At 38.6% G+C, this 12,044-nt stretch overlaps 1 protein-coding gene across 6 annotated transcripts in view; it reads left to right on the forward strand.

Annotated features, from left to right (window-relative positions):
* Armh4 (armadillo like helical domain containing 4) overlaps window positions 1-12,044 on the forward strand; it is a 114,465-nt gene that overhangs the window by 35,539 nt on the left and 66,882 nt on the right. For all 6 annotated transcript variants that reach the window (XM_087911962.1, XM_087911963.1, XM_087911965.1 and 3 more), the window contains one exon: window positions 2,908-3,162. In XM_087911962.1, the coding sequence (XP_087768088.1) occupies window positions 2,908-3,162 (255 nt within the window). The remainder of the gene's footprint in view (window positions 1-2,907; window positions 3,163-12,044) is intronic.

Below are 12,044 nucleotides of genomic sequence, written 5' to 3' on the forward strand. Positions count from 1 at the left end.
AGTTACACAAGAGAGTTTCTTATCTTGGTACTCAAACTTTATATTATGAGAAAGCCTTTCCTCAGTTTCACCATCTGAAGTACCAGCATCTGGCATTTTCTAGCATCTTGAGAATGTTCATTAGAATGTAGTCTCTGTACCCACTGTTGTATCCGTGTTTGCCCTACGTCTTCTTGAGGGGGAAGTTGGTTCCTGGGAACCAGAGCCTGTATCTCTGGTGCCAGAATCAGCATTCACCAGATGCTCAAGAAGAACTTGAGAACTTAAGGTTCATATAAGAACAGAGGAAAAATTTTATCTGTTGTGGTTCTAGGACATGATCTCAGGACCTTGCACACACTAGGCTTGTGTTCTTCCACTGAGTTGCATACCAGCAAAGAATTAATATGTTTCACAAATTAGAAAATCATTAAATGATAAGACAAGGAGTATGTATATAGTTGTCTGGAAATAGGAAAAGTTACAACAAAGAATTGTGGGTGACTTTAATTTTTTATTCTGTCTTCTCTAGACTTTGAGGAGAGTCCCTCGCCACAGTGACTGTTGAGTTTATATCCCAGGAGAAACACACACACACACACACACACACACACATACATACAAAACCCTTGAGGCATGTTTTCATCAGTCATTGACTTTATGTGGACATCCACTCTGAGGAGGTTCAGTTGTAAAATTAACTCAACAATGATAGTAATATCTTCTCATAGGTGATGGATATCCTTGATGTCCCATACCTTCCTTTAGCACTGGGTTGAGAATATTGGTGAAATGATTTCCAGATTTGTTGGTTGCTCTCCCACAGGGAGAGTATAATCTAAGTGCATCTGCCTCTCACGTGACATTGTTAAATTTTATTCAGTGATGGAGAAGTGTTACTGGTATTCAACCTCGACTTGGGTTCAGGGTCTGAGGTGGGGAAAGGGCATTGGTGCAAGGAAACTTCTGACCACAAAGTGGATTGCACTCAAGTGGCCCTGAATAACTCAGGCCACTTATTTTATTTAAACTTAGAGTTTTTCTTAGCGGGGTTACGTGAATAGATTTATTATTGGCTTCTGTGTTTGACTTTAAGAAATACAACACAATTTAAGGAACATATCGTGACGTTTATGAAGCCCCTATAGTTCCCTTTTATGCGTCCCCAAATGCACCTTCCCAAACCCGGCATAACCTTATTCTAGACACAGAGGTCAGCATTTTTGCAGGCTTAAGTAAATACTGAGCCAGACACATCCTGCTCTCACAGCACTTATGTCAGCTGGCAGGGACCTGCAGTTGCAGAGTTGAAAAGTAGTAGACATGAGAACAGTGCTTTACGGACAACAATATTTAAACCCAAACAAGTCTTTCATGACTACAAGATATGCTTTTATACAGTTTTTTTTCTACAAAAGGATTCCATGTCTCAGTCTCTCTGTAAAAGGCAGACTTTGACAAAGCACTGCCTTCCCATCTCTCTATACTGAACTTCTTCCACCAATATAAGCTCCTGTGTGTGATAATGATGGACCTATCCACCCCACATTTTGCATTGCATTTTTTCCTCTTGGAGCATACCAGATCTTACCAATAATTCTATGTTTGATGTCCAGGGAACTTACTCTCAACAGTTAGCACACTTATATGCCTGGGGCCTCTTCCCTATTCTGTGTCTGCTGCCTTACTCTCCTTCCCAGAACTGTGAGGCATGGTTAATATTCCATGTGTTGTTTTCTCATATATGCCTAATTATGCCTATTGAGTCAGAAAAGTTCCTAGGATTGGAAGTTGTAGTTAGTAATTCCATATAAGAGATTTGAGAAGCATTTTCCCCCTGTTGAATCTTAGGGGAAAATATTTGAGAAACAACAGAATTTCCAAGATAAAGTACAGCTATCGCATGTGTGACTAACAAAGTAAAACTAAAAACTGTCAAATGAATCACCAATATAATGAAAGAAAAAAAGAACATGCAAGCTACATGAATTTTGCAAATTCCTACACTGCCCCATGGACTACTGGTCTTTGCCAAGTGTGAGTCTGTCCCCACAGATGCCTTGCCCCAAGGAAACCCACTGGATACGTAGTCATATGCTGATCTGAGACTAGGCAGTATGACTCCCAATAAAGTATATCAAAATAAAAAATTTTCTACATTAATATTATGCAACAAAGATGAAAATAATTTATTTTATGTTCTTTGATATGTCAGTATAATTTCTAACAGATGAACATTTTATGACCTCCAGAAAACACAAAATGTTTTCTAGCCTTGGAAATATATATTAGTTTATAAAAATTTATTGTTCCTGTCTTAATTTCCCTTCTATTACTGATCAAAGGCAACTTGAAGACACTGAATCCATTTCATGTTTTACCATGAAGGAAATCAAAACAGGAGCTTTAGGCAGGAACCTGGGGACAGGATGCCACTGGAGCAATGCTGCCTACTGACTTGCTCCTCATAGCTTTCCTAGTCTGCTGTTTATACAACTCAGGATCACTTGACCAAGTACAACACACACTGGGCTGGTCCCTTCCACACCAGTCATGAATCAAAAAATTGTCCTCAAGTCTCCCTACAGGTCTTGTTGAAGCATTATCTCAGTTGAGATTCATTCTTCCCTGATGATTCTAGCTTGTATCACATGACAAAAAGATAAAACTATAATTCCTAAGCTTTAATTCCTAATGAATATGATGATTATCTTATGTAACAGTTTTTAAGCTGAAAGTTTAAAACTCAGAGTATGTAGAAGGCACATAATCTCATAGAGCTCAGACTGCCCAATGTTAACTTTAACAATTGATTTTAAGGGCAAATATGATTATTTTGTAATGCTTGTACCACTTCAAAAGACTAATATGTTTGAGTACATGCTCAATGCATATCTTCAAATTTTCTTCTGATTTCTGTCTGTCCAGAGCTAGAAGATGAGGAGGATGAGGAGGATGAGGATGAAGATGAAGAAGAGGAGGACGAGGAAGAAGATGAAGAAGATAAAGAAGCAGACTCCTTGTATAAGGACTTCGACAGTGATACCGAGCTGCCAGGGTTCACTCTCCCTGGAATCACATCCCAGGAACCAGACGTAGAGGCAGGAAGCATGGCCCTACTAGAGGTAGCAACCTATCAGGTGCCAGAAACCATGGAGTGGGAACAGCAGAATCAAGGTCTAGGTAAGAGTCCTTTGACTAACCCTTCTCTAAGGTTTCATTATCTTTCACTGCCATCTGTCAGAGAGAAAAATAGTCTACTTATGGTTATTTATGCTTTTATAGGAAAATTTTTAGGTATTTCCTCCTCCACTGCCCATCACCACTCTGGTTACTGGATGTTTTGAGAGGATCTCCACTTTTTAATTCCCCATAGGAAACCTTCCAAATGGGAGTAGGGATACATAACCCGGGCCCTAAATATGCATCTAACATGGGCTGAAGTCAGGAAGTAAATAGATTTTGGCACACTCTGTCCTGTCAGAATTTGTTACCTAGAAGTTTCTGCTCTTGTACTAGTACAGGTTGAGCCTGGGGGTTTACTTTTCAGTTTAAAGGCAGTCTCACTCAGCAGCCACAGCCTGGTTGCATGCCTCTTTCTCTGTGAGTGAGCCAGGCTGCTATGATAGACTGAGGTTATGATCTGGGTCCCATCTCTACATCTTCTTTCCTGCCCTAGGGAAGCTTCTAAGCCACGCCTTTTCCTCTAATTGTAGGAAGATGCTCTTGAGCCCTGAGTAAGAGACTCACTCTCTTAATGTGTGGTGAATGGCATTTTCACCAAAGAAAGCCTGTCTCTAAAACACTCTTGAGCCTTTAACAGTGGGGGCAAATATTGAATGTAAGAGTCTATAAGCGACGTTTGGAGGTTTTTCTTTCAAAATTTGACTATTGGTTTGGGATATTGTTCTTGACATAGTTCTGGGCTTGTCACTTAGTAGATTAGCATGAAAATTGCAGGGAATAATTAGATGGGAATTGCTATGTAGTATGTACATAGTTAGGAGAGGCCATGAAGAGAATGTTTCTCCAGAGTATTGCCAGAACTTGTAACTTTGCATATAGTGCTTACTGAATTATTTTCTGAACAAATACATCAGGTATTGGGCAATAATTACTTAAGATACATAATATAAGGACCAGGTGTGGTGGCACTTAGTTTTAATTCCTGTACTCAAAAAGCAGAGACGGATGAATTCCTTCTATATTGTGAGATTTAGGACAACTAGAGCTATATATTAAGGTGACCCTTCTCTCATATATACATATATATGACAAATTATTAATAAATTACTATATTAATATATTATTTGTGTTATATAAGGTGTCAAAAGCTTATAAAGGTATTAACATATATCAAAAAAGAAAATAAACAAAAAATAATATGAACATTGATTTGTAAACAAATATTATTTTGAAATTCCTCTGGCAAACAGATTTGTAATGAATGAAATAGGATACAAAAATATAAAGAGATTTTTTTGCCAAATATACTAAATACAAATGCAACAAACACTACATGAAGTGATTCTTTGTGTCAAGACGTTGTCATTTGACAGTGTCATGTACAGTAAAATAGCTGTAATAATTTAAATATGAAATATGTCCTACAAGCCAGTGTGTGAATGCTTGATGTTCGGGTAATGGTGTGCCTTGTAGGTTATATATGGTCAGAAGTCCCTTCCTTTACTCTGTTTCCTGTCTGCCTTGATGTGAGCTGCTCTACCATGCTTTTCTAACACAATGACTACATCCCCTGCCTCCCTTAAATTGTTTCTATCACATACTCTGCCATGGCAGTGAGAAAACTAACAAACACAAGTCTTTGCAGTGTGACTATATGTTGGCAGAGGCTGATTATTCATTCCTGGCTGCCCAGACCCCCCCCCCCAAAAAAAAACTCACAGAAACTATGTTGATTACACTACTTGGCCAATAGCTTAGGCATATTCCTGGCTTATATCTTAAATTAACCCATTTCTACTCATCTGTGTATCACCACATGGTTGTGGCCTACCAGTAAGGCCACAATTCCCACCTTGCTCTATTTTGCCTTGAAATAGGTCCAAGCAGCTTTTTTTATTCACTAACGAATAAAAGCAACACATATACATAAGGACTTCCCACATCATCTCCCCTTTTTTGTCTAAATAAAAATAGAGGATTTTAACTTTAACATAGTAAAATTGCATATAACAAAGCAGGTATCAAGCAAGAATTACAGTTACAGTATTTATATCTACTTTATCTTTTATCATAACTAAGGAAAACTGTAATTATAACTATCTATTCTTCAACTCCATCAAAGAACCTAGAGGGATATAATATACTGTTACCTAAGTTAACAGGAAGTGCTTTTTAAGCAACTTCCAAATCTCTAGAAATGACAGACATCTTGCTGCCTGGACAGTTGCGCATTCACCTTCAGCCTACATGCCCATAGTATCTGGCAGACTTTTCTATAAAGCAGAAAATTTCAAAGACAGGTCTGCCTATGTTGACAGCTTGTCAGTCACTTTCTTCTGTGCCAGAATGTCTGACAGACTCTTTCATGAAGCAGGAACCCTGAAGTACTGCCTCACCTTCTATAGACAACTTCAGTAGTCATTGTTCTGTGGGTCCTGCATGTCCAGTTCATACAGCATAACATCAAGCAGTTCAGGCAAGAGCAGTTTCTTGCCCAAATGACTAACAAACTCCATAAGGAGTCTCTTCGATGCCCACCATTCTCTTGAAGATTGGTGCTGCCAGGAGCAAATGAATCTCATTGTCATGCAAAGTCCTAAGTTCTTAAAACATTTTAAATGCCATAGTCTGTTAGTGTTTGAAAGGTATGTAAGATACTTATCTATCTGAAATATATCTCTATACATCTAGAAAACCTACCTAACATGACTATAAGTTTGACAATTATAGATGACTATTTATTAATTTGTATTTCTTAATTATACGTTACGTTTTTAAATGAGCTGCACAAACTCAATACCTTAATCAAGAGCAGAAATATATATATATATATATATAACAAAATTGACCTTAAATTCTTATCAATAAACCAAGATACACACCAATGCGAAGTATTCATCTCTATAGCATATTCCCCTTTAAATGTAAATAAACATTTATAAACAACCATTTAGGGAATTTGGGTGTATTTCTCTCCAAATTTCTTCCTGCATTTAGTTGGGTGAAGTAATTTTAGGGTTTGTGAAGACCTTTGTGGGGTCTTGGTTAATCAAAGCACATTAATCTGAAAACAATTCACAAGTTCTCATCCTCTGTGGAAACAAAAGCAGAACCTCTTTTCCAAGTGTATCCTTAGACTCAAATTTTGAATTCAAGATATTTTTAAAGTACATACTTTGGTTTAGCTTAGCAGCCCATACAATGAAATGTCTCTCTGTACTTAGCTCATTCCCAGTCAAAAAATTCAAAAAAAAAAAAACCAACCAACAAACACAATAATGTACATAATCCAGACTTTCTGTGTATTGTATATTTCATTTGTATGTGGTTCTTTTTTTAGTCCTTTAATCTATGGCTATCTGTACTCTGTCTTTTTTAAAGTCTTTGTTTTACTTTTTAAAGTGATTTACTTCTTTTTATAGCTTTTTATACTCTTTTCTCTCTGTCTCTCTCTCTCTCTCTCTCTCTCTCTCTCTCTCTCTCTCAAGCCTATGTATATTTTTTAAACTCACTGTGCCTCATTTAGAGGTATTTATGTCTTAATCTCTCCTATTGTGTATCTGTAATCCTTTTCTGTTCAGGACTGCTTCTTAAAATGCTAAGTAGTGTGGCTAGGACTATGGCTGCTTTGCCTTTTGGTTCCGCCCAGTCCAACATGGTGGAGGTCCATTCAGCACCAGCTCTGTGAGTCAGGCTCACAGTTCCATTTTCAGGCACACAGTGGGTCTATGCTGCCATTAAGCAAGTGCTCACAAACCCCATTTAAATGCTTTTATCCAGACCTCCTGAAAGAGTCAGAGCCATTTGTGCTGGTGAATGAGAAAGACTGCTCCTAAAGAAGCCGTGCCTCTGCTTGCCATCAGCAAACAGAGCCCATCCTAAATAAATAAATAAATAAATAAATAAATAAATAAATAAATAAAATGCAGCTACCAAGAAGCTGTGCTAAACTCTGGTGTGTGTGTGTGTGTGTGTGTGTGTGTGTGTGTGTGTGTGTGTGTAGAACTCCTTTTTAAGCTCTCTCAGGTTTTATGTGAGTGTAGTCAATTCGTGTTGGCACCAGATGAAAATGGACACTATAAAGTAGTTCCGCACTAGCTCAGAACTGAGTAAAATAAAGGGTTGTTTATTTGGGGTAGACTCACAGATCACTGTCTTCTGTACAAATAGCGAACAGGAACTGAATCCAGCAGCGGAGAGAGTGCACAAGCTTTATCGCTGCATTTATAGTATCAGAGACCGTGCCCAAGTGGGCTTGTATCTTAAAGGTTATTGGTTGAAGGAGTTCCCACAGCAACTATATGGTGTGATGAGGATGAATATTTGAGACTTGGCTGTTTTGCTAGAGAGATAAGAGGAAGATTCCCTTCCTATAAAAGTAAGTAGGCTGTTCAGGAATGGTGGTGTGCCCCTGTAATCCCAACACTCAGAAGGCAGAGGCAGGAGGTTGCAAATGTGAGGCAAAACTGGACTATATAGCCAGTTTGAGACCAGTCTGGGCTCCACAGCTAGAACCCATACCTCAAATCATATCCCAGCAAAAGAATTTAACCGACAAGAAGCACTAGGTAGGCATCTACTCCTGGGTTGTGTTCAAAGAAATGAATGCTCCTCACGTAGGAAGTGGGTTTGCCATGTACGAGTTAGTATACGCATCTGGAAGGACTGTGGAGCTCAGGAGAGGTGGACAGGCTTCAGCTCATGCTGCAATGATCATTTGGATTGTTTTCTAACTATGTCCCTAAAAGCAAATTTATTATTAAAAGGAATCAAATTTTTATGAGATTATTTATTTACATATTACATATAAACTGTATCCACTTCAATGTATATCTTGATGAAGTGGGTATTTATTTATTTATTTATTTTACTATTACGAGGTCTCTGTAGGTAATTCAGGCTGGCCTCAGACTCATAGTTCTTCTGCCTGTTTCCCAAGTGCTGGGATCACAGGTGTGTTCCACTGCACCCAGCCAGTTCAGTGAGTTTACAAGCTGTCACCCGTGCTCTTCCTCCACAGCCAACATGTAGAACATTTCCATCACCCACCCAGTGCCCTTTGCTCCAAGGAACCACTGATCTCCTTTTAAACTTTTATTTACTTTCTATATGTTATTTTCATTTGTGCTTTTATTTGTGTGTGTGCCTGTGTGTACATATGATATGTGTGTACAAGTGCCCACCACAGAAGCTGGAAATTACTGGATGGCCTGAAACTGCAGCTACAGGCGGTTATGAGTCATCAAATGTGGCTGCTGGGAACTGAACTCCGGTCTTCTGAAAGACCAAGAAAGTGCTTTTAATCTTGAGCTATATTTACAGCCCCTTTAAAATTATTTTTATTTTATTATTTATATTTTGTGTATGATATGTATGTGTATGAGAGGGAGCATGCATGATGGTCATTGAACAATTTTGTGGATTTTCTTTTCTGCTTCCATTTTTATGTGGGTTCTGAGGATTGAACTCAGGTCACCAAGCTTGTTTGGCAAGTAGCTTTACCTACTGAGCCATCTCTCTGGCCCACACTGATCTGTTTTTTCTTATAGCGAAGTTTACATTTTAAAGAGTTTTATATGAACAAGTCCTGGCATTGCTTCATGAACTTTTCCTACAGAGACATGGACAAGCATATACTCACTCTATATGGGGACCAACAACAGGGCAGATGGAGTGGTCCTGTTGAAGTTCCCGTGGGTGAATCAAGGAGTTCCATTGGCTTCCTCACAGTGTAGGTGAGGAGCTATGTACAAGTGATCTCCACAGTGGCGTCACTGAGAAGTTCCACCCCAGTGTGGTGATAATCTCCTAAAAGTTGCACAGGTGAAATGTTTCTCTCTAATTAGCTTGCCACCTCCCTATCTCTTTCTAAGTATTTGCAGCTGGGAGGGAAGTGCAGCTCAAACTGAGTGGCTGTAATCTCAGGTCAGGGGTTAATAATACTTCTCTCACTGTTTCTATGGTGAGCCATCGACAGAGTTGATCCTGTTAAGAGATGTCTGTGGGTAACCACAGCGGATCCATGTAATTACAATGGCAATGCTACAGCTGGAGCCCAGTGCTCCATGACAGCTATGTGCTGTTTTATGTCTGGCCTCTTTCCCTTGGTGCAGTGATCTTGAGATCCAACTATGTCATCAGCGTTGTTTTCCTTGTTATGGTGGGAGTAATATTCCGTTGTGTGCCACATTCATTTAATAAGTCACCATTCAAAACCAATTGAGTTGTTCCCAATTTTGTTTAATAACAATTGAAATAATAAGTTACTTGGGACAAACAGCTCTTATGTCCTTGTTCCTGATTCCATTGCTAAGTAATACTTTAAAATTTTATAAATTAGTGATACCCACTTCGTGATTGGTTAGCTGTTTTAAAAAGTTACATTTATTGAAGTGTGTGTGTTGAAGTGTGGTGTGTGTGTGTGTGTGTGTGTGTGTGTGTGTGTGTGTGTGTGTGTGTGAATCACCACAGCCTACATGTCAAGGTCAGGGAAAAACTGTGGGAGATGGTTCCTCCCTTTCACCATGGGGGTTCTAGGGATCAAACATAGGTCACCAGGCTTGAAAACAAGTGTCTATGTACTGAGCCACCCTGACAGCCTGATGTGTCAGCTTTTGCTTGATTTCGCTAGTCCTGAGTATTTCCTTACAGCTGTGTGTTATTTTTAATTCTGGTTATGGGTGTGTATCTGGGGAGGGTGCATATACATGGGTGCAGATACCCATCGACTCCAGAAGAGATGACTGAATCCCTGGAAATAGAGTTGCAGGCAGTTACAAGCTGTCTCACGTAGGTACTGGCAACCAAACAAGTCCTGTTGAGGAACAGCAAGTGTTCTTAACCACCGAACCATCTCTCTTGCCCCTTGGCTTTTTTTAAAATCAGTGTTTTCTTCCATATAAGAATTACTATTTTTTATAGCTATTGCTTACTTTTTACCATCATTGTTTCTCCAGTAAGTTAATTTCATCAGACTGTTATTAGCATTGCAGAGTTTGTGGAAACTCAAAAAAGGAATGATTCTTTAACGTTAGTTTTTCCACTGGAGAAAAATTGTGATTGAATAATGTCTGAGTCTAGAATGTTTCTACCCCAACTTTTTCGCTGAATTATCTCTTTACAACTTTAGGTTAACTAAATTACAAAAATGCAACTTTAATGAACTAAATTAATTAAATCAAGAACAGGTCTTTTTTTCTGGTACATATTGTGACCGGTAGAATAAAGGCTTCTCAAAGAAGTGCATGTCTAATCTCCAAAGACTTTAGATATTTTACTTTATGTGGAAAAGGAAAGTATCTTGAGATAGGAGTAGAGATATTAGTCTGGAAAGGAGTGTCCCAAGGGTACTCATATACATAACATATTGGGGGCAATACTCAGTTGGTAGAGCGCTTATTAGCATGGAAGAAAAGTCCAAAGTTTGATCTCAGCCCTGCACAAACAGGGCATGGTGGTGCATGCCTGCAGTCCCAACATTTTGAAAGAGGAGGCAGGAGGACCAGTAGTTCAAAGTCATCCTAGGCTACATATGGAAAGTGAGACCAGCCTGGGATACAAGAGACCCTTTCAAAACGACAACAATAAAGGGAAAATACCCATCCCCACACAGATGAGCAAACAGGGAAAAGAAGCTCAGAGTGCCAGAGCCAGAGGAGATTTATTATGGAGGCAAATACTGGAATGATGTGGCCCCAAAGGAAGAAATGTTTGAAACCCTAGAACAGTGATTCTCACCCTTCCTAGTGCTGTAACCCTTAACACAGTTCCTCATGTTGTGGTGACCCAACCATAAAATTATTTTGTTGCTACTTCATAACTTTAATTTTACTACTGCCATGAATTATATTGTAAATGTCTAATACGGAGGCTACCTAATATGTAAACCCTGTAAAAGGGTTGTTTAATCTCCAAGGGGGTCATGACCCACAGGTTAAGAATTACTGCCCTATAAGATGGAAAAAAAATGACTAAAAATTATAGAATAAAGAAAATGATAAAATAGATTCACCTCAGCTCACAGAAGGAATGTAGCTCTGCCAACATTAGTTTGAGCCAAATCAAGCCCATCCTGGATTTTTGATCTCTAAAATTATGGCATAATAAGTTTGTGATATTTTAAGCCCCTGAGTTTTGTGTTAATTCATTACAACAGCAAGAAGAAACAAATACAGGTGAGTCTGTAATTTTGAAACTAGAACTGTATGTCACCAGTAGGCAGCATGTAGACATTTTAATCTTTGGTCTACCTTTTTTCACAATAAATCAGCAAAAGTACAAATATACTAAAACCCTTTTCAAAGTAACCCACTTATTACAATAGTGATTTAGCTGGATGCCTAATTCATGTCCGACTCTAAGTGGGTTATTTTATTTACAGTCTGTCACATATTTCTTATAATAGGAATGATACTCTAAAGTAAAGGCTAAAACCTATATAATTATAATTCTTTTTAAATGAACAGATTGAGGTTGGTAGTTGGGATAGGCTAACAACATAATGCAAAATCTTTACATAGATTATAATCAATTTCCCATGAAGTAACAAGAACATAAAATGAATTTCTCGCACAAAGCAGTAGATTCACAGACCCCAGGATTCTGAATTTCTGTCTTCGGTATGGCCATATGCCTGTTGCCTTGTGTGCAGAGAGCTCTGCCTCCAACACTGTTCACCTTTCCAGGAAGTGGATAGGTTGAAGCCAAATGTCCACCTGGGCAGGGGAAATGCTATTGGTGCAGTGGATAGAGAAGGGATAAGTAAACACCCATTGGTGATACTCAGTTCTCTTTCTTCATTTCTTGCACATTTTTGTCTGTGTCTCTTCTATCCTCTAAAGAATTCTGCAATTAATCTTCTTGAGCTGATACCTTTAATT

The sequence above is a fragment of the Myodes glareolus genome, chromosome 12, assembly GCF_982192425.1.
Source record: "Myodes glareolus chromosome 12, mMyoGla1.1, whole genome shotgun sequence".
Taxonomy (NCBI): Eukaryota; Metazoa; Chordata; class Mammalia; order Rodentia; family Cricetidae; genus Myodes; species Myodes glareolus.